The following is a 24,275-nucleotide window of genomic DNA, read 5'->3' on the forward strand; positions in this document are numbered from 1 at the left end:
CTAAGACTTAGAGCGAGTGCTGAGATCTGTTGCTGGCGAAGCTGGGATGTTGTAGAATTTTGTCGGAGTTTGAGACAAAGCTGCAAACAGAGGCAGACAAACCGAAGTAGTTGAAGTCAGAAAATGATTGTGAATGTTGTGCTGATCATGAGGAATCATGAGAAAACTGGCCTAGGAGAGTTCAGGCTGTGTTCGAGAATAAAGGTGGTCATACCAAATATTGCCATTCAAGCTCCACCATTTATGGTTGCACATTTCAATGAATTGCTGCAACTATTTCCCACTTTCTTAACAACAGAACTGAGGGGTGGTTTAAGACTTTTTCACAGTAGTGTAAGAAACATATCCAGAAATCCAGGCCAAAACTTCAACATTTCTTGATATTTCATTCACCATTTGAATAATGTGATTGGTTACAGTTATGTGTATGTGATTTAGTGCTGCAAGATGGTAGACATAGACAACATAGCACAATAGACATTCTATTACCAGAAGACTTCACATACAATATATTTTACTTTCACATTTTGTTCTCGTTGGATGTCATTTTGAAAGGATTTCATCACTTTAAATTTTACTAAATAAAACTAAAAATAAGAAACCTATCACCAGACACTTTTCTCAAACGTGAATGGTTTATTATTCTAGCATTCCTTATTGACAATTCCTGATAGTGAATTTATAATGAATAAATTCTGATTTAAATCAGAAGCTGTTTGAAGAAAACAATTAAATTCTACATTTTGATCATCCCCACACATTCATATCAACAAAAGTATTTACATTTACTTTCAGTGGACAGAAAGTAAATGTAGTTCTTATTTAGTCTACTTATATTTTAGGTGATTTCACTAGCTGTTAAAGTTTTCTGTAGTAAAATAGCCTAAGATTTTTGAACACTGAGAATTACTGCCCTGTGAAAGTTCTTGCTGGATAGAAATCTCATCACTGTCACCTCATTCCTCAGAGGGATTCCACATAATTGGGCTATTTCTCCAGTAATTGCTGCAGTCCTCTTTGCCTGATAGCTCGGCTTTTGCCTGTCCTTCACTTGTTTTTTTTCCCTCTCTTTTTTGTCCTTATAACATATCAAACCTCTTTTTTTAAACAACTTCAGCCACATTACACATCTCCTGGGATGCAGCATTTATTACCACTGTGAATGCAATCCAAGCCGGCCCCCCCTTCACTTAAACCCATCGCCGAAGTGATAGAAAAAAAAACACATTTTCTCATCAGCTCCAGCTTTAGGCTCTCGCTTGCTGCATCCTCTGTCTTCAGTGTTCCAAAAAGAACTTTTCTTTATAAAGAATAGAACATAACAAATTTATTAGGCCGCCTGTCATGAAAACAGTAAGGCACAAATATTTAACAAAATCTATCAAAACCTTGTTTAAAACTAAAAATTCATGGATAAAAATGTCATTTTGATTAAAGAGCTCGCACCTACTGTTGGATTAAACATTACAGACATAACAGACTCCATCCATTCTCTTCCGCTTATCCTTGTCAGGGTTGTGGGGTGCCTGGAGCCTATCCTAGTTTCTTAGGGCGAGAGGCAGGGTATGCCCTGGACAGGTTGCCAGTCTGTCGCAGGGCTAACACATAGAGAAAGCAACCATTGGCACCCACATTCAAACCTATGGGTAATTTAGAGTTACCAATTAACCTATCCCTACTAACTGCATGCCTTTGGAATGTGGGAGGAAGCATGTGTGCCTGAAAAAACCCCACGCAAACACAGGGAGAACATGCAAACTCCACAGATGATTTAGTTAATTACCAATATTGATATAAACCTTACATTGGGTGATGATTTAATAAACTCTTTAAGAACTATGTAAATTTTCAAAAGCTTATTTTGGCAAAGGTAAGAGTATAAGTGCTAGTCATTTATTCAATTCCACATTTATCCAGGAACAAAAACCACTGCAGCTGGATTCGGTGATCGTTTTTCATAACATGATTAAGATCATTTCTGTGCTGGAGCCCAGTGTGCTTCACATAGATGATCATTTTCTGACAAGGAAGAATAATGGCTGACATATCTGTCCTGTTGATACTCAACAGACTTTGGACCTGTGAGGACCTCTTGTTGAAAGTGTTTTTTGTCTGTCACACATATACATACCAGTCTTACCAGCCCAGAAACGATCAGTGACATTTATTACTGGCCATAAGGAAACCCGAAGCTTCTAACACTGTCATTTTCTCTGCCTCTCTATCATCCGCACCACCATCTCTCATCTCTCCTATGCTAGCGACAGTTATAGAATTTCATACCAAGAGGATTTGTGATGCTTACACCCGCTGGTTCTGTGCCTGTAAAATGATGTGCTGCGTTTCTCTTGCTTTTGCGCTCTCTTTCTCCCGCTCCCTCTCTTCCCTCTACCTCAAGGCGTTGGCTATGCTGCCAAAACTTGTATCAAAGCACTACAGCTAAGAATCTCCCTGAGCACATGTGCTTGCTTAACTTCATAAATCTTCATGAGCTGAGTTGTATGACTTTGAGTTCAACAGGGAAAGTCCAAGGGTAATAGCACATGGTATACAGCACATCTACTTGTACATCTAGAGTTTAGGGTTAAATGTATATGTGTGCTAGCTTACTGCATTGCCTAGTTGTGATTCATTGTACTTTGTTTTTATTGTGTTTTAGCTATAACAATGACTTTTAGTCAGCTTAGCTACCTACAGGTACATGCATTACATGTGAATAACACAGGCATGCAGACATAGGGAACTGGCTGGTTAGCTAAATCCCAGGTAGCTTACACTTTTGTTCCCAGGCTCCTAGCCAATGTGTGGGCTAAATGGAAATGCCCTGTTTGCTTTTCTTTTGGGAAGCCTCCAATGGTTGAACAACAGGTCGATGTCAATTATACTCCAGTTGCTCTGGACCTCTGTTTGCAAAACCAATGCTCATTTGTAGCCTTTTTCTTTTGTCCATTGCCCATGGAATTCCTCTTAGTGCTTGCCTCAGTAGAACAGTTGAATGACCACCTCAGGGGGGCAAGAAGAATTAGCTTTAGCTTTTATACTCTGACAATGCAAAGACAGGATCATAAATGTGTCACTAGTGCCTATTCAGCTTCTTTAAATATAAACATATCCCATAATATAGCAATTCATGTTGCTTGTTCTGTGTTTTCTTCTATAGCCTTAAATCTCACATCATCAGTCTTTCATGGTTTCATTTGCCTCTTCTCTTTCACCCACAAAGAGGTCCCAGAAAACCTCCCCAGAAGCTGCAGACAAGCTTGTTGTTAGCAGTGACAGTGACTTCCAGCCACATGCCTCTGCGCTGATGATGTTTTAATGTCATCCCGTTTCTGTTCTTCCCTCTTTACTCAAGTTATGGGCATTGAATATTTACCCCTGTGAGAATCGATTACTGCTCTGTTGACGGTTGCCGCAGAGTATAACCTCTCATTAGAGCCGACATATGCTGCGCCTGGCGTTGCTGCCGATGCAAGCTGTTTTTTCAATGACATCTCCCAGTGTTCCCATGGCGTTGTGAGCAAGATCTTACAACACTGCCTTGAAGTGAAAGTTGTGGGGAAAGAACTGCTATTATGTTGGATGGTAGATAGTACAAACTTAGAGATGTGGCAGTGTAATTGCTGGTTGGAACATAATACACATATATATCCATATATGGGGCTGAACATACAGAGTTCAAATTTGTCCTTTTTAAGTTTTGATAAAGTAAAGGCCATAGCCTCCAGTACAACTGGCCGATTGGTTGCTCGGTATACTTGTCCAAGTTCTATTGGTATTTGCCACTGCTACCTTTGTAAGGAGTAAAGGAGCAAGTGAGCTTCTGTGGAAAAACAAGTCACTATTTGGCCCACCCTGACAGAGATGGCTGTGTTTTTATTCAAAGTGATGGACAGAAGGTTGAGTGTAAACGCTTTGTCGTATGTTTTGTTTCATATTGTGACACATTTTTTTCTGCTGGCAGTGTCAAGACTGCACGAAGACCGGTTCAACCCCCAGACTGCTACGATAGCAGCGTGCTCATATAATACATGCAGTGGTTATGTGGTTTAGTATTCTCTTGCTGAAATATACAACACTTTACCTGAAAAATATTTTGTCTGGATGGGAGCACATGCTGTATAAATCCCTCAGCATTGATGATGCCTTTCCAGATATGCCCAAATGTGCTACTGATCTTGCCTGAGCTTGCCATTCAAAACAAGCTAATATTTTTCTTAAAATCATACATTTTCTCAGTTCAAACACTTGATATGTTTTCTATGTTCTACTGTAAATAAAATTTGGGTTTATAAGATTTTCAAGTCTTTGTCTTTTGTTTTTATATACATTTTATACAGTGTTTGGACTTTGGCTCTGTTCAGAAACAGTCCATCCAGCCATCACTATTATTATGCAATACATGGTTGCGGAGCTGTCTTGGGGCAGGAGGCAGGGTAAATTGTGGACAGTTTGCCAATCTGTTGCTCGGCTAATGTACAGAGACCGATAACCATACAGTCTCAAGGGCCATTTAAAATTACCAGTTAACCTAACATGGATGTCTTTGAGCTGTGTGAGGAAGGCAGAGTATCTGGGGAGAACTTATTAGGAACTATTAGAACTATTAGGAGACAGTACTAACTATCACACCGTTATTGTATGAAGAGTAATTGTTATATTATTATTGATTATTGATGGTAAACGTATCTCCTGTAAGCAAGTGATAATAGAGGCAGGATCTTAACAACACAGACGAGCGAAGAACGCTCCACCTGTGAATTTGTACTAGAAAATGACCTAAATAAGACTCAGTATAGCTACAGCAGTATCAGTCAGAACACTTGTTATTATTTTATCTTTAGTTGAGCTTGTCTGTTTCAAAATGTTCAGTCACGGCTGTTCTTTTTAGCTCTGACTACATTTCGTCTGTAAATCTGAATAATTGCAAATTGAATATGGGAGCTATTTGCTCTATGGGGACATGAAGTGGGATTTTTTTTTTTGTTCCAGAGACTGGACTGAAATCAATTTGGAGTTGTATCAAAGCATTGGAGCGTATGAAAAAGGAATTCAAGCTTGAACTGGAAATTCATCATGAACAATGTCCATATTTGGATTGCTTTTAGACTGGGGACTGCGTCTTTAACCGCAATGCAGATTCTACAGTATCACGGTGGGAGGGAACTTGGGTGAACATGATAGAATATGCCCCCCCCCCCAAAAAAAAACCCCAAAATGTCTTGTTATACAACTTGGGGATAGGTTCAAAAGAAGTTCGTTCAAAAATGAGGCTTTGATTTGGGAGTTAAGGTTGGAAATAAATAAACTGAGTGAAAGTAAAGTTTTCAGTCCATGAATACTGAATGACATGCATCTAGGGATGTGGGATATTTTTACTTTCTCAGCTCAGCCAGTGTTTGTTGTTGCTAAAATATCTGTCTGAATTCCAGCTCCGCAAACAGAGTAAATGCTCAGTGAGGAAATGTACACCATCATTTCTGAGAATAAGGGAGGATTTGGATTAAAACAGATTGAGTATTTTAAAATTTAATACAAGTTTCTCTAAAATTCTTCATCGGAAGCTTGTTGATCAAAATGATTTCCTCAACAGTTCTCAGCTTCTATGTTTAGGCTTTGAACAAAGGGAAATATGTCATTGTTGAATTTCTTCCAACAGGGAGTTTCTTTTTTAGCAGAGACACCAGTTTGTGAACCACACTATTCTGTAAGTGTCAGCTTCCTTGTTGATGAGGCAAAGACTAGTGGGTGTAGATACAAGCAGACAAATAACTAAACCAAACCATACGAGTACCTTTACTTCCCATGTTTTACATTTGTATTCACCATTCACCAGTGTTTGTATTTTGAAAAGAAGTCATTTAAACTCACCGTGCATAGAGATAAAAGCGATGTGGCCGAAATAGGAATGCCTCAGAGGCTTTGAATTTGAATAAATGGCTCAGTGGTGGCTGATAGCTGGGTCTAAAGATGAACAGGGTCTGCCTCAGTAGGCTGGGAGAAATTGGTTCTATATTTCAAGATAGCTCATGTCTACTTATACCGTTTTGTTTTTTTTTTCCTTTTGATGCCGTCATGTTCTTCTCTATGGTTTTGAAAAACAACAGGCTTTATTGTGCTCAGGGACGAATGGATCAGAGAGAATTTGTGGGCCTCTTTATCTTATTCAGGCCTTTGTGCATGTAAATCAGTGTGGCTCTGCTGTAGGTAGGCTGTTATTTCGAATTTGAATGACTGTCCCTTCTGAACTAGTTAAATAAAAAAAAAAACCAAGGTCATCCTCACCTGCATAATCCTATGGTTTCTTTATCAGGGGACATTCCCTCCTCTTGAATGTTAGATTTGCCAATCAGGTATTCTGGTCAGGATGTTTGGCTCATTCTTTTTAGAGACCTGCAATATGGAGACTGACACAGATGTGCTTGGAGTGACCACAGAGAATCCGAAGATGGTAAATGGTAGAAATTTTGAAGTCTTTTTAAAATAAAGAAAAACATCTAACAAGATGTATGCTATCGTGATTGGAACGAAGACAAGCAATCTGTTACAATTACAAAGCAATTAAATAAATCAAAGAAATATGCTTGTGAGCAACCCGTACAGCTGTTGCTGTTTTCCTGTCAATATTATTCAAGAATGAAGCTTGATTGCATGTTGACGTATTTATTCTGTGTACCATGTTTCGGGCTTGCTGGCTTGTTTGTTTGTTTCTTTCTCTTTGTACTTATGTACCTTTTATTTCCTACCATATGAAGTGGCTATTAATAGCCACATTGATTTCATTCACAGTGATCTGAAGTGAATGCATACCAGGTGCACACTAAATATCTCTGCACTGTGTGTTTTATGTGGTATGGTATTTTTTTCACTGTTTTTTAAATGAATTAATGACCTGGGGAGAGGGAAGCCATGTGCCTTTAAAAAATCCTAGTCAGAACAACTATGTGTAGAATTTCTGTGTAGTCATGGCAACTTTCAATTTGTTTTAATGGTGTACTTTTGTAAGGTGGTAAATCAGTTTCTTGTTTTTAGCTGTTTATTCTCAGTGTCCCCGGGATCCTGGTTTCGTAGTCCAAATAGTAAATGTGTATTTTGTTCCTAGTTTGATTATCCTTGTACTGCAGTAACTCAAATGACAGCAACATTTGATGCTTCAAGCTGAAGTAGGTACCAGGGGATTGTACACCATCTGTACTTGTTTATAGGTCATTTCCCTGAAATGATTTTCAACATACGCACACAGTTTAATGGCTATATGTCATATAAACCTTCTTGAGCTTAGTACTGTCTGCATTATGCTTTCAATTTGTGCTAAATATGGAACATACATCTAAAAACATGTATTAAAATTGCTTGCTTGCCTAGTTATTGTTCTCATTGTTCTGTTACTTGTTACACTTATTACATTAATATTCGTAACCTGTTATTTTGTAAAATACATTTTTAAAGCAAATGTTTATTAATATAGTGTTAATGTAAACACTAATTTGCATACAGTGTTTAGTGTAATTTACTTTAAAACCATGTGCTGAGTCATGAAGTATAAGGAGGACGAAAGATGTTGGGGTACCTTTCACCTGTAGATGCAACTCTTCATCAGCTAAGTGATTTGAAAGTTTTGTTGTCTTCTTTAAGCAGTACAGTTTAGATCCCAGATGTCTGTGATTGACAGGTTGCTGCCTTTGTACCGTGTTATATAGAAATTTACACCTTGGATGCCACACATAGGTTAAAAAAACTATTAAACAAAGCAAGATGATGATGGCCAACACGTAAGAGGAGGCAAAACCAGGTTTCCACAAATCATTGGTCCTGTTATTTTCATTTTGGCTTAATTTCGGATCTTGTTTTACTCCTTGTGTTTCTTTTTCTAGGTACTGTATGTCCATACCTCTTTGACTTTACCCAGCACACTGTTGGTTCTGGAGTTGGTGTCATTATCACCCAGACCAGACTGCTCTCACCAGGCTCTGGGACGAGGCTTTACTGTCCTGGAGCTTTTCACCAACAGGCCAGACACCCCAGCTGCTGATGGGGAGAGAAGGTGATTAGTCCATTCTTAATTCCTCTGCCGAAGGATTAATGAACTTTCTCATGAAGAGATTATTAAAGAGCAGGTGTATTTAGAGTGAAAGAGTTTCTGCCAGAATATTATCCAGGGACTTAGAGTTCACCTAGTTTGCTTGGTCTTTCAAATTTTTAGATCAGTATTCATGTGTAACATATAGATATGGCTTTTTACTCCATGTAGACCTACTATTGTGTGTAAGGTGTTTAAATCAACTAGGGTTTGCTATGTTGGTAAGTACAGTGGAACCCTGACTTACGAAATTAATTCGTTCCTGAGGGTCTTTCGTAAGTCGAAAATTTTCGTAAGTCAAAGCACCCATCGCGCCTTTTGAGTGAACGATAGGCTATAGGCTAATTGCTAACTGCAACAACAATGCATCGTTCAAGTGGAACAGCGAAGCGCAATTACGAAAGCCAAGGGGGTTGTCACATGATTCGGAAGGCATTGTAGGCATTGTAGGCATTCTGGGCTCAGCCAATCAGAGCCAGCGGATTTCATTACGCTGGCATTTTGCCGTAACACAGGCAGAAATATTGCCGTTAAGTGCCTTCATAACTTGAATTTTTCATTAAATGGGGTATTCGTAAGTCTGGGTTCCACTGTAGTAGAATTATATGTAGCCTGTGTGTTTTTGTTATGTGGGGATCTATAGGAGTTTTCTTTACGTGTGAAGTCATGGGTGTTGGTGTTATTTTACGTCCTAGGCTGAATCTACATCACGGATCACCAAGAGCCTTGCTTCACCCTCTAATAAAGGACGCTGTTGACTGTAAGAATACTTTATTCATACTATCTATTTATCAGGTGTATTCACTTTAGGTATTTTTCACTAGAGTACTCTGGCATGAAAGCTGCTAGGACCACAGTGCATGTGGTCTTTAGCAGTATTTACTTCCAGGCCAGCGAATCTACCTGTATTTGACATAAAACTTTGACGCCCGCTTAATTTTTAGCTGGGGTTTGGGTTAGAGAAACGGCTGTCAACCAAATGTTTTGAGCTGAACAGTTTTGAACTTTGCTACATTACAAAAATGTGAGCTGTTCAAAAAGTGCGTTATACCTGTGATTCATTTGCTGCTCATACTATCTGAAGGGATTATGTCATCAGGTGTAACCTTTGGAAAGGTTACCGTTATTGTAGTGGTGACCTGTTCTGTCAGTTTTTTCTTTGTACAGAGTCAATCTGCATAAATCTAACTCATAAAACTAAATGCTCTGTACTATGAGCTACAAAATTCAGGGAAGCAAAATAAAATAGTTGCAGAAGTTATTTTAGGTCAGCTAAACTGACACAGAGATACTAAAACTTGAATGATGACTAAAGAAGTCTTTGGTGGGGAAAATCAAACAGTTGTTTGCAGTTGGTGCTAGAATAAAAAGTTACAGCTGATAAACAGTATAATAGAGAATGACAGCCAAATGCGAAATAGAGATCAGAGATATAGTAATTATAGTGAGATGATGGGACATCAGGAAGCATTGCGTGGGCCCTCTGCCATGTAAAGTGACGCAAAGATGTGTCATTTGTCAACTAGTATTTTAACTTTTTTTTTTTTTAACCAGGTACCATCGCATAAAGATAGCACTTTGGTCAGCTTACATGAAAGAGGGTGTTCAAGAGAGAAAAGGCAGTGACAGATAGCCAGACGTCACACTGTAATGATGATAAAGATTTTTTTATGGCCTCTCAGCGCTTGAATCTTGTTTAAAAATAGTGATCATGACGCAAACTTTCAGAAATATTTTCCATTTGGTCGATCACATCTAAGTGCCACAAAGGTGTGTGTGTAACAAACTAAGAACAAGGGCTAGAAAGAGAGGAACACTTTACAGCAGAGGCAGTAGAGTTATAATAATTAAAAAAATATATACAGTTTTTTTAAGCATGTCATTTTTGACAGATTACAACTCCGAGGTCCATCTACAGTAACATCGAGTAATTGACCTGAATCATTTTCAAGGACAGTGCTCAAGCTGACAGTTGTTTTATTAACATAACATCAAGCGTTACATGGTAGAATCCTCACTCAAAGACTTTAAGTGAGTCTGGGACCATGGGTCACAGAAGGCTGCAGCTGCACCTTTGTGCAAAAGAAGGGCAGCCTCCAGGATTTCCTTCTGGTGAAGCCACTCCTGGCAGGCTTGGAAAGTCCTGTTTTAAGATGCTTTTGCCAACTTTTGATCCTTTCCCCTGGGAGAAATGTTTCCACTTCAAAACTGTTTTAGTGCTAATGGAAAAAGAGACAGATTAAATAAATTGTAGGTACATTATGACATAATTTTTATAACCCTAACCTTTTTAAAATCGACAAAGAGAAAGTCTAACATAACCTGATTCCCGGAGTGGGCATTTCTTAGCGTAGACGATCTAGTCATCAATTTTGCAAATTTATATAGGCTGACAGAGGCATCCCCTACCTGATGTTAGAGAGGAGAGAGGTGTGATGTAACGGGGTTTCTGACACCAGCAGTTGTACCGACCCTAAAGCCTGCTTAAGCCACACATTTGAAGCAGACACCTTCTTCACCTTGAAAATATTTTCCTAGGTAGCACTTGGTCAGTGGATTATTGACTATATGACCTCAATGGCTTTTTTTAAAAGGCCATTTTCCCCCTTTGAGACAAAACGCAGGTTTTCGCTCCCTGGTAAAAGCTGACAGTTTTGGTTATCTGGTTTACCTTAGATTTAGAGTTGTTTTGGATAATTCTTGGGTTTTCTGCTAAAGCACTGGGTTGATCTAGAATTGTCTTTGACTTAAAGCCAAGGCTATGAATTACAAAACAGACGTGCCTCACAGTATGAATAACACGGTGCCCAGTGAGAGCCAGAGTTCCTGTCTTGGCTATCATGTCACATGAATATTAGAAAACCTCCTCTCAAACGGACTGTTATGCTCTCTGAATTATTAAACATAAGCCTGTTATTTAGTCGAAAGTTGCTTCTTTCTTTTAAGAGCCATGTTGCTGCTGCTTTTGCTGTAGCTCTTTTGTGTCCAAAGCCTTTTTTCTTAACTTTTAATAACTTTTAGTTTCATCCACTGTGACAGAGACCCGCAGTCCCTATCTGCTGGGTGACATGGAATACTTAGGAGTGGTTTTATTATTTTATTTTATTTTTTAAATAAGTGTCTAAAAAAATTTTGTGCAGAAGTGAATTAAGCACGTTCTTATAGTGGCCATTCATGTCTTATGGTGTGGAAGAATTATAATGAGAAATCATTCCCTAGAGCAGGGGTGCTCACACTTTTTCCGCATGTGAGCTACTTATAAAATGACCAAGTCAAAATGATCTACCCACTACAAAAATCCAAAACATATACTTATTTATAAATATATTGAGGATTCTTTATATCTACAATGTATATACATGCATAACCGCAATATCCAATATTTCACAACACAATTAACTATGTAAATTTTTTGTCATTACCTGAGTTTACTCTGATGACTTGCACTGAATTGAATCAGCCAGGGATGCATAGTCCGGACAGTAGCTGCTGACGGCCAGGTTTAAGAGAAAAAACCGAGAGCTAAAAATTGGAGTTAACTCGCTGACTAGCTTGTCAGTTTTACTACACTTCGCGCCGCTGTTTGCGCATGCGCAGCGACCTAAGCGTCAGAAAAAATCTGCTGTCATCTGACTGGCTTCCCTGTATCAATCAAGTGACGGGATGGATGATAGGCTGGCATCTATTTTTTTAATGCCATGCGATCTACCAATACTACCTTTGCGATCGACTGGTCGATCGCGATCGACGTATTGAGCACCCCTGCCCTAGAGGATGTTTCTTTTTACCCTTCATTCATTAGCAATTCCACATTATGTAATTTCCCTGACTTTGTTTTTGAAAATACTGTGGCTCTAGAGAAGGATAATATCTTTTTTTTATGTCTTGATGTGTTGCAAACAGAGATGGGCAGTAACGCGTTACTTGTAACGCGTTACTGTAATCTGATTACTTTTTTCAAGTAACGAGTAAAGTAAGGGATTACTATTGCAAAATCAGTAATTAGATTACCGTTACTTTCCCGTAGGAACGCTGCGTTACTGCGTTACTAAAACCGTGATTTTTTTTGCGAGAATGTCTCATGACAGTGACGTAAGCAAGTGCGACGTTGGTGACAGCAGCTGTGTGCAGATCAACAATGGATAATATATCGAGTGCGGGAGAGAGTATGAGCGTGCAGCGTTTAAAGTGTGGAAGTACTGACCTTACTTTGAGTTTGATTCCATAAAAAGTGACAAAAACATTAGCGTCCATCGTGCGTGGGAAGAAAACTTCTTTTTACAGCGAAAAAAACCCCTAAACTTCCGAGCAAGCACCGAGTAGCTACGACGTGATGGGAAACTCACAGAGACACTCGCGCGGATTCTTCAACTGACCGCAGCACACCTGCACCAGGGTAACCCTCCGCCTACCCTGCTCCTGCTTTACAGGTGAAAATAGAGCAAAAGGACCGCTGAGTCTTTGACTTTATTTATTTTCTGCTGTGTTTTACTTGCATCTGTTTGAAAGAGTGAGTGAAAACACAAAAAATATTTTATTTTATGTGCTGGAATGTGTAGAAAATAGGTTTAAATGTTAAACTAATTTATTCAAGTCAGAGAATGTTGCATATAATTAAATGTTTTGCTTGATGCATAAAGTTAAAAGATTAAAACTGATAAAACAAGTTAAAAAAAGAGACTTTTCCATTTGATTACATTTTGTATGATGGATTATGTAGAAAAAGTAGAATTGGGCTGAAAGATCTATCACTTTATCACCTCTTCAGGTTGTAAATCGTGTTTTTAAAAAGTAACTAAGTAACTAAGTAATTAATTACTTTTGAAAATAAGTAATCAGTAAAGTAACGGGATTACTTTTTTGGGGGAGTAATCAGTAATTAGTTACTGATTACTTTTTTCAAGTAACTTGACCAACACTGGTTGCAAATGAGTCTGGGGTTAAAAGTTGAATTGAATAAAAGTGAATGAATTTAAATAAAAAATGGCTGAATTTCCACACGTCTGCTATATTACAGAGATAGCAAGCATTATAAACCCTCTAATGCTTGCTTGATAGCAACCATTAGAGGGTGTTTCCTTATAGTAATTATAAAAGCTGCTAGCTTAAGGGCTCACACATTTTAGTCCAGAAATGACCACACACAGCAAACATATCACTTTTCCATCTCTATGCACTCTATGCAGTCTTGTGAAAAAATAATAGCACACTTACTGGTTCCATTAGGAATAAAAGGGTAAGTAGCAGACAGGTGTTGCTATATAGATACACTTGATTAACTGATCTTCAGTAAGTGTGACCATCTGAATAAAATAATAAGTTTTGACAGCCTGCTGGTCTGGAGCACAATGCTACAGTTTTCTCAGAAGTGGACATCCCAGCAAATTCACCCCAAGGTCAGTTTGTGCAATGCTCAGAAATTGCAAGAAAACCCAAGAGCTACCCCAGTTAGGATGTTAAATGTTAAAGTTCATGACAGTGCAGTTAGGAAAAGACTGAACTGTAATAGCATGTTTGGAAGGGTTGTCAGGAGAAATCCTGTTCTTTCTAAAAAAGAATCTGGCAGCAAAGTTGTAAAAGACTTTTACAACAGTGCCACTTGGACTGATGAGACCAAAGTGGAGATGTTTGGCCATAATACACAGTACCATGTTTGGTGAAAGTGAAACACAGCATATCAGCACAAACACCTCATACCAGCTCTCAAGCATGGTGCTGAAGGGTGATGGTTTTAGGCAGTGTGTGATTATCAAATACTTTTATCAAAATAAAAAGTATGTCGTACAGCTCTCTCCATGGCCTTTCATCATATATCTTATAGTTAATTTGGTGTCTTTAATTTTTTTCCAAGGTCAACTTTGACCTTGGGAGCTAATGGTCAAGGTCAACCACTTAAGCCACCTGAGGTACTCATGCCCTCAAGGCCTGGTAGATTGGTTTGAAGTTTGAAGATGATCCATGAAAAACCTGTGGATAATATAAAGCTTTTTACATTTGGTGTGTGACCTTGACCTGATTTTCACCAAAATGTAATCAGCTTTAGCTGTTATGGGTTTATACCATCACACAAAATTTGAGCATCAAATCTTTCCTATCTGTCAGACAGATAGGCGGAAAGACAAATGAACAAATGGAATTACATAGTCTCTCCCTTTGGGGGAGAAAAAAAGATGAAAGTGCTAAAAGCTTAAAAAAAATTACAATAAACAAAAAAATCTGTAGTATTTTTTCTCTTGTCTATTGATGTATTAAACCTTATACTGCTTCTATTTATGTCTTTGTGATTGTGTGTACTGTGTAAATACTGTGTGAACCTGCCTTATTCAAAAACATCAAGAAAACTTTGAGCCATCTATATACAATGGCAGGGCTCTAGACTAACTTTTTGACATGGGCGCACCGGTACGCCTAACTTTAAAAAATTTAGGCGTACCGGCACAAAAGTTAGGCGCACTCAAATTTTTCAACCGCATCGCTTAACACCGCAGTTTTACATGTGCACTTTCTTTGGGGGGGGGGAGTCCATACAGACAATATTAATTTCTAAATTATTAACTAACAAAGTTGTGCTTCAAGTGCTTTGTCAATATTGTAAAAAATGTTAAACTTAATCATCATCTTGGCCTCCTCCGACGACCTGTTTGCTGCTGTCTGCTGCTGAAAGGCCGTGGGGAGAGGGGACACTTGGGCAGTGCATTTATTGCAGCATATAATGTGTTTTCTGGATACATTGTGCTTTTTCAGCATTCAAATATTGATGGCACCGTGTCAGAGCACTGGCTATGAATTTCAGACAGATCAGGCCTTAACTTAACAAAAAAGTTATCAATAGTTCTTTTCATCTTTTCTTATTACCCACAGCTACATCCACTTCTCTCAGGCCTAGGCTGCTCACTAGGGCTAGGTATCATCACTGATTTCTATAATCCATTCGATTACGGTTCTCAAAGTCCTGATTTGATTCAATTTAGCCTCAGACAGTCAGAAATATTATAATTCTGATCATTTATCAGTACTGATACACATGAGACTTCATCAGAATTGTGAAAATCACAGCAGATGCCTTTGTGTGAAAGTAACTGAGAATAAAACACAGGAAAACATGAAGGAGATTTTCCTGGTCTGGCTTTTTATAGCAGATAACCTTAAAAATATTCTGCAATATTCTACAATTTTGCATAATTTTAAGAAATTTATATTTCTTCAGTATTGAACAGCAGAAATTAGGCTTTCTTGTCCGAGGTCATTTAAGTGGAAAAAGAAAAAGCGCTGTAAACAACGGTAGACTGGTGGGTAATAAGCGAATGAATAATGCAGAAAACAGATTTGAGACGGGAAACTGTTCCTGAAGTACAGAGAGAGAGAGAGAGAGCTGTGCAGGAAGTGTGATTTTTATCGTGGTGGAAGCAAAACAGCAAAAGTCAGAGGGAATTCATGACGACATTGATCAAATGTGAAGCGCAGTTTGCTGCTTCTTTTGCTGCTGGCTCGGCGAATTTTGGTTGGAGAGAGACAAAACCTGCAGCTCAGAATCAGCGCAAAAAGACCTAAACACAGCGCGGACCCGAAGAATCGCTAAGCTCCGACAGCGTGTCCGTGTTCGGGCCGTCGGGTGAGAAAGCCGAGAAAGACGAAGCTGATTCTGATGTGTCGGGTCCGCTCTGTGTTTAGGTCTTTGTGTGGAATCCGTTAATGAATTGATATCGCTTTATTCAAGCTATAAGCTCTCTCTTCCACCTGCACTTTCAACTGGACCACGGCCAATCAGAGAGGTCCCGCCCCTGACTATCTCTGATTGGTTTAGTCCACGATAGGGGCATAATGTGTGTCTGTTGTTGACCACAAGGAGAGTTGCAGAGATTTTATTTTATTTTTTTACCGGAACAGTGTGCGACCAAATATTTATTTTTAGTCGCACCACTGAAAAATTTGGTCGCATTTGCGACCAAATTGGTCGCACTCTACGGCCCTGAATAGACCTAATTTTCTTTTTTGAGGCCACCACTTGTGCTTTATTTGTAGGCACACTCAGCCGGACAAGCATTCTTTCCACTGTTTGCGGGGCAAAATGCAGCCTTTATCAAAACAATCTACTGAGAATTGTCTGCTAAATCACAATATAAAGCCTTAAAATGAATCAGTAGCAACTTTTGTTTCCTTTTTGCAATTTTTCATGGGAAATTGCATTCATGGGGTTCTTCTCTACATAAAAATAAAGATAGATCAATGGAAAGAGTGAGTGAAGCGTACGTTTGAAAATGGACCCAATCAATCCAAATGTCAGCAAATTCAAGTTCATGTGCTTTTGGACAGGAGAAAAAGAAATGGGATTTAAGGTTGTGACAGATTTCTACAGCCACATTCAAATGACATTATGGTCACGCTATGCTTTTACTTGACCAACACACTATTACTTTGAGTTAATTAAAGAGGATTCATTTCTTTAATATAACTTATTACGAGATTATGGCATACAAAGCAAGGCGGGAAATGCATTTAAAACTGACAGGCCTCGCTGACTGATGCTCTGAAAGTTTCTAAACCCATTCAACATGTAATTTTTTTTTGATTCTAGAAAACTTTAAGTTGAAGTGAAGAATATCAGTTATTTGAAAACTGTCACCTAAAACCACTGAAACGTAAATGTGAGCTTTTACCCCCCACACATACAGTAAATTGTGTTCTGTGTATGTTTATATAGAAAGTAAAGGTTAATGGATGTATTTAAAAGTTTCACAGTCTGTTATAACAACATAATTTTATAAAGATAATGAATGCCTAGTATGGCAGGTCGTAGTGCCAATATAACCACTGACTGTCTGCCTCTGGTTGAGTAAAATGGATGGCAACACAGGCAGCTGTAGCGATAGTGTTCTGCTGGGCTTCAGCTGAGCTAATTCTGGTCAGTGAACTTGTGCTTTCAACTATGTCTGTTGTGTCTGTCTTTTTATTATAACTGTCAAATAATGTAAATTGGTGTGTGGTTACTTTTGTATACCTTGTAAAAAGTCTGTACTCCACTTTTGGTGAGTGAAATTCTTGTTTTTTAACTATATGTCTATTAACAATTACAAGATATGTCTGGCGATGCACTTATACAGTCTATAGATGCATCTTACTAACCAGGATTTCTAGCAAAACTCTAGCATAACTATGTCCTCTACCGTATGATCTAAGTATTGTGATAGTGATAAGCTAAAATACAGGCTTCAAAACTGAGATCACAAACCAATATGAGATGCCACATGGGGCTTTGTCCATCTTCTGTATTCAGTCTATGGGGATTGCAAAACTGGGTTATTTAAATGTGAAGCACCTACAGTGTTCAGTGATAAAATGAGGGGAGAATTATTATTCTGAAATGCTGTAGACTTATTTGAAACCCGTGATACTGGGTAAGCAAGCATCTTTTTTATTCTTTAAGTGTATGTGAATTGTCTTGACATTTAGATTTTTCTTTTACTAGACCACATACACTTAAATTGTTACTAATTTTAGGCATAGGCTTGGTGACCTTTATATCAGAAAACCAGTGGAGCAAAGATGTAGACAAAGCAAAAGATTAATATGACAAAAGTATTTTCACACCAGCCCAAGCTACTTTGGCTTTAACTTCACTCTTTCAGCGCCACCTGTGGGTGAAGAACCTCAGTCATAATGTGATGAAATGTAATTCTTTTTTAAGAATTGTTTTATTCATTTTCTTCTGTTTTTTGCTGAACAAACACTGGCAAAGTAAATAAAAGACACCTAATTCTTGTCATATAATTGAAATGAACATCAGGGTAAATTATCTGATAAATAAGGTCAGATGTTGGGAAAAAAAAGACTAGTGCAGCCTGGCCTTATTAAAAGAAGACAAACAAAAGTGTTTCATGACTCTAAAAACATGACACCTTAGATAAACATATTTCATCTTCCAGCAGAAGATAAAGTTTGCTTCAATGGTTAAACACTGCTCTAGTCTATAAAACACAGTTCATATAAAAGGCATACAATTGTCCTTCCGTATTGAGTTTCATTATACAATTTGAATTGGAGAGAGCTTAAGACAGGAGAAAATGGTGGCAGCAAAGAAGTCAAAAACCCCCCATTTTCCAGTGCTGGAGTCAGGGTCAAGAGGCAGGAAATGGGAAAAGGAGGAAAAATGAAAGGAAGGAAGTTGCCGTGGGGCTTTTGAAAGTCTTAAAGGATAAAAGCATGAAGGGAGGCAGTATGCTCATTGGCCTGATCTAAGCTTCTCCTCTCAACCAACTGGGAGAAAAGGGGAAGACGCAGAGAGAAGAAAAACTGAAATGAGGATCGAGAGCTGCTCTGGGGACCTGTTAATGTGATGAGAGGACACACAGATGGTACATTGTGTTCACATTAGCATAGCCTTATTTGAAGCCATGATGCATTAATTTATTGTGTATGTCTGAGCATAAGAGGATAGAAAGGTTGTGTCATGACAGATTTTGTCAATTACATACTTAAAAATCCTATCTGTGGCCAAAAAGGAGGTTTTTCAGTGCTTTCAGCAGAGTTATTGCTGTAAATGCTACAAAAGTGTTTGCTTTTGTCACTGCTATGTTTAGTTTGCACTTAAACAATGCTTTTTATCGGATGCAACTCCTTGAGGCTCAAATTGAGCTAGGTTGAAGTCATCATCATGGTGAGGTTTTTCTTGCTGTATATCTCTTGGTAACTGATTAAACACAGCACTGGTCGCAGCTAGATCAACTTCCTCTAGATAGGCTGGTGCCTATTTGCACCAGCACGGTAGGAGCCCATCTAAGCTATTATAGGGCCATAGGCAGGGTACACCCTGGACAGGCTGCCAGTCTGTTGCAGGCCCACAGAGAGACAGACAACCATTCACACTTACATTCACATCTATGAACAATTTAGAATCACCAATAAATTAAACCCCTTTGGACTGTGGGAGTACCCAGACGCAGACACAGGGAGAGCATGCAAGCTCCACACAGAAACGCCCCGGGCAGATGTGGAGTTGCTGCGAGGCAACAGTGCTAACCACAGCGCCACCATGCTGCCACCTGACAGTTAAAAAATATGTTATTATGACGTTTTATTTTTTTTTAATAAAACGACAGTGCACATAATACAGTAAAGGTAATACAGACATTTTTTTCTCATGCGTAGAACCAACTGGGTTTCTGGATCGGGTCGTGAGAGTGACCACTGAGCCGTACATTCTTGTGTGGATTGAAACGAGCCAGCAAAGCAAAGAATTTGCATCAGTTTTTTGTAATCTGACTTACTTGATGAATCACCACAGGCCTATTAGAATTCATTTTAAGATAAAATAAATGTTTTAAATTTTTAAGTAATGTGAGTGGACAAGTAGCTAATTAGAACCTTTGATGTGAGGCTTGAGAGAGAAATTTGGACTTGCCAGATGACTTGGATTTGAATCTATTTACTTAGTTAATAGTCTGGGAGCTCAAATTACCCCCCAAAATACTGAAAAATTTCCTGCTGAACAGCTCTGCCAAATAGTCCTGAGTAATTAGCTATATCACCAATGTCATTATGATTTAATGCACACACATTAGGAAACTGTTAGATCTTGATTTAGAGTCAACTCTAAATTCTGATCAAAGAAAACAAATTAAAAAAGTCAAAATAAAAGGAATTGGTTTCGACAGATAAACCAGTAGTTCTGTAGATTTTTATCCAGTGTATCGCCTCCCTGCAGGAGTCCATATGATTCAGATGTGCTAATTATAGTAAATCCTAATAATCATATTGGTAATGATTTAGTACCTTGTCTTGTAAATACAGCCAGAACATTGCACTTATTAAAGAGAATTAACAAGGTCCCAAAAGCGATTGATCCTCTTCTCACTCATCCCTTTGTATCTCACAGGTGGTCTCTACACCCTTGTGTACAATATTTCCCTCTTCATCATGTCTCAGACGACAGTATCTTTCCCTCCCGCTGGTAGTTACCTTAATAGCTCACCTCACAGTTGAGTGATGTCATTCATTACACGCCTGCTTCACACTGCTGAGTATTATATGGCTGTCGCTGTCACACCGTGATCTCTGATTCACCCTGAACCTGAATGCAGTACAGTTAAGCCTGATTTGTAGACACAAGCTGCTGCGGTACCTATTTATCATTCAGTTGAAGCAAATGAGCATCTTAAAAAACAAAACGACTAAAGTTGATCTGATGTTTCTTACACTCTTCCAATCAAAATGACATAGTTTAACTTGTACTGAAAAACTCTGTAACCTAACATAATGAATTATGTATTTAATGTAGTAAGTTTGATTCACTGCAAAAAATGAATATAAAGCCAGCAAATGTTAAACTAACAAGTGCCCCTGTATGTGCTTGACTTTCAGTAATGCCTAAGCTCTCATCTTTATTACTTCTTCTACACAACCTTCTCCCAAAACCACTACCTCTGTTTGATGCCGAGCCATTTTTTTGTTCTCCCCCCCCCCCCCCCCCCCCCCCGCTCTCCAGTTTCTCGGTTTCACATCTCTTGCCAAGTTGCTGCTCAACTGACTCTGCGGTACCACACTCTGCTGTAAGGAAATTTTGGGGTAGTTTTCTAATCTATGCACAGCATCTGACTGAAACCCAAGCTTGATGCATAATGAATAACACGAAATAAAAGATGAAAAAGTTGCAGACACCTGGGCACCATCTGTGTCAGGAAAGTTCTGTGTTTCTTTTCCCTTTTCCTTTCTCTGCCCATCCTACTTTTCCCTCCCTCCTGTGTGTTCATGGTAAGAAACACCCTTTTAGCGAGAGCTGCTGTTGCCACTAAAAACGTCTGTAGAACAGTTGACACAGTACGACAATCTTAGAATTTTCCCCAAACCCCTTTTCTTCTTCTTCTACTTCATCTTTTTTTGTTGGATTTTGACATAAGCACTTTTTTTGTACTGGTAGAGAGAGTTAAAGGGTTTGTGTGGGATGAGTCATAGACAGGGAGGGGAACACAGTGATATACTCCATCATCTTCTTTCCTTCTCAATCCCCTTTCAATGACTTTAGCGATAAAGGTACTAGCGCTGCCCTGAAAATGAATGAAAAGCAGTCTACATCCGAAATGGACGTTCTGTCCATCCTTTTTGGGACTTCAACAGCTTTTCATAAAAATATTATTCTGTGCAGTTGGACGAGAAAAACTAACATTGTTTGTTTTGCTGATTTTTTTTATTTTATTTTTAATTTAATTTTTTTTAGCTTAAATATACATGTTTGTGATAGATTTTTATACCAGTGAACTTTGTTCTTTTTATTTTCCAAACTCTGATGCATACAGGGGAAAAAACTGCTTCTGTGTGGCTGAGATTCAGCAATTTTTCCAGACTACTGGATTTTGAGTAGTTTTTCTTATAACTGCAGTGCTGCCTCATCATATTTTGATGCCTGGTGCTTTGGTCTAAAGAAGAGAGTAGACTGAGTTTTTGCAGGCACATTCACAGACATTGTATTTGTATTAACATATACCATTAACAGTCTTTAATCGTTTGCACAACTCCTTTGCAAGGCGAAAAAGGAAATGTACAAATCTGATGAGAGTTTCAAACACAACATTGTGCCTTCCACAGAGCAGACAAAAGGGTATCCATAAATAGGATAGGAGGAGTTGCAGAGAATATTTTGGCAGGGCTCATACTGTGGAAGATCCGAAATGACACAAAGGTAATCCTATAAAACCCCAAACTGCAGGGGGGTTACTTGTCGGAGTGAGTACTCGCAAGCATTAAAGATCTTTAACCATACTGCAGTGCTGTTAGGGCTGAGCTCATTTTTAACCTTGTATGTAGGAAACATACACTGTAGTGTAGTTTGGCCTTTTCTAACTGTTGTGATGAATTTACAAAATCAAAAAAAAGAAAAGAAAAAAAACGTAGAAGGTAATTTTTTTAATTATTATTTTTCAAAGCAAAGTGGTAGAATTTAACATCAATAGCAAACCAAAGTCAAACAGTCTATTTGTGTTAGAGGTTAAAGTTAAACTGCCTTCAGTTGGATCTGCCCATTAAATTTTAATCACATCTTGAACCCTGGATTCCCTGAGAGTTTGTAAAACACTGTAGCACTCTGTTATGGATCCAACTTGTGATGTAAAAATATATTTTTCAATTTTATATTTTTCCTGAATAGTTTGAGGCTGAAGACATGGTGGGTGAAGAGTTAGCAACAAGGTTATGATAATTAATTAAAACGAAATGAAAATAATAGCCAGGAACAAAACATTTTGGTCGCCTAAGATGAAAACTAAAATTAAGATTATATAATTTTGGAAAAGTAAATAACTAAATAAAAAAATATATCTATAAGGGTAATTTTTAGTATTTGTTAATTTGGTAAAATATGATTAAGTGTTTATTGACACTTTACGGTTCTACAAGACTGTAAATCATCTGCTTTTCAAAACTTTCTGTGTTTGTATTCTAATACCCAGATCTTGCCCCTTTAAATATACTATATATTATATTTATATATCAGTCATATCCAGTCATGACCACTATCATTAAAACAACTAAACAAACAAAAAACATTATTTCCATTTGTAGACATATATATATTTGCTGGTATATGTCACCACTCGTACATGAAAGGTTAGATATGGGCATTAAAAACAGGACAAGGATCAGATGGGGTGGAACTGGGTTGATCAGTTATTACTGCAGGTCACTGACCAGCCTCTAGGTCAGTGTGCCTGGAGCTTTAGCAATCGATTTCACAGCGATTTCCAGCAACCACTTTCAAAAATATGCATATTCTACTGCTTATGTGTTACCTTTAGGTTCCTCAATGCCATTGTCTTGAAACAAGCTACTGAAGTGAATGGAGCATCATGTATTGATTGTTACTGATGCTGTTGAAGGTGCAGTCATTAACCCTGTCAGAGAGAAAGATTGCAATGCTTTGCCAGGCTTGAAGGAAACCAACATACGCAGCGCATCAAACTCCACTTGACTCACCTTCCAAATGATCTGTGCTTTGTGTTGATGGCAGGAGTTGTGGGTTGTTGCTTGTCATTGGACGACCTCCTTGAATGATGACGATGTCTGCTTTATTGCTCATACCTTGTGTCTCATCTACGCTGCAGTGCCCCTCTGGACGAGCGTGTTTTCCAAGTTGAATTGTTGTCATTTCAGTTTCAGCCCTGGAAAATGATGCTTGGAGTGTAATGGAACATTGCACATAAGTCACGAACAGCAAAAATGGAATATTGAAAAATGAAAGCGTCTATGTGTGTTGGGTGTCAGGTGAATCCCTGCTTCTGGAGAAATATTAGATTGCATCGTGCCAAGGAGATGGATAACATTTTTCTGGGGAACTTGAGGATAATGACAGGGTAAAACAGCATATCTTTCTCATTTGGATTCAGAAGAAGAGTTTGCCTATTTGTCATGAAATGCGTGCAGAACATTCAACGTAAATTTGCTGTATGTCTCCTTTTGCAGATCATAATATGTTGAAGATTATTGAAGGAGCACATTTGGCCTGTGTCCTGAAAAAACATCCTGCACTGGATTCTGTCCTGCACCTCTTTCCAGAGAATGTCCTTGTATCCGGGGAAGAGAACATTCCTGGACTAGTAGCTTCCCCGACAGGTAAACTTTACATCACTGAGAAATTTTAGGATCTTAAGGGCCTTTTAAATAGGACATGCTGCGCCCTGAAACCCATTCTTTTCCTTTGCTTGCACCACCAAACAATAATTGTCACTCACCCAACTTTGACTGCTACATGCTGTGACATACCTTCATGCAACCAAAAGAAATGAAGCCTAGAGCTGTTCTAAATTCAACCACACAATGTACCAAAACTGAAGAAAGAAAAGTTGATTCTGTGCCTATTTGAGTTCAATAAACTTTATGACATAAGTTTATGTGCATGTAAGGACCTCGGGAGGAAAGCAGTGTGTTGTGGAAATGACAGTTTTCACAAGTAGGGACAGCATCTAAGCTTTCTTTTTTATCGATGTGAGATACTGTACATGTTTTGAATGACTGGGAGCAGGCGCATCTAGTACATAGCGAGGAGTACTCACGTGTACTTAGTTATGCACTCCTCGTCAGAGTTTGTGTTAATATGTCAGCCTGCAAGAGTACAAAGCAGCATGTCAGTTAAAATACGTATGAATATTCATTGTGTGAACTACTTTAGAAAAATATTGATATGTTTTGAGATCAGCGTAAGACGAAAGCT

The 24,275-nt window shown here is 38.4% G+C and overlaps 1 protein-coding gene across 5 annotated transcripts in view; it reads left to right on the forward strand.

Annotated features, from left to right (window-relative positions):
* Positions 1-24,275, forward strand: part of nphp4 (nephronophthisis 4) — a 171,823-nt gene that overhangs the window by 13,468 nt on the left and 134,080 nt on the right. For 4 of the 5 annotated variants that reach the window (XM_085259409.1, XM_085259410.1, XM_085259411.1 and 1 more), the window contains exons 3-5: positions 7,875-8,044; positions 8,776-8,840; positions 23,528-23,677. In XM_085259409.1, coding sequence (XP_085115535.1) covers positions 7,875-8,044; positions 8,776-8,840; positions 23,528-23,677 — 385 coding nt within the window. Of the gene's footprint in view, positions 1-6,906; positions 7,164-7,874; positions 8,045-8,775; positions 8,841-23,527; positions 23,678-24,275 lie in introns of those variants that run through there. The other variant, XM_085259413.1, reaches the window with a different exon arrangement.

Source organism: Mchenga conophoros, linkage group LG20 (genome assembly GCF_057382185.1).
Source record: "Mchenga conophoros isolate Kocher_MC1m ecotype Shallow Benthic linkage group LG20, M_conophoros_male_GT1.1, whole genome shotgun sequence".
NCBI lineage: Eukaryota > Metazoa > Chordata > Actinopteri > Cichliformes > Cichlidae > Mchenga > Mchenga conophoros.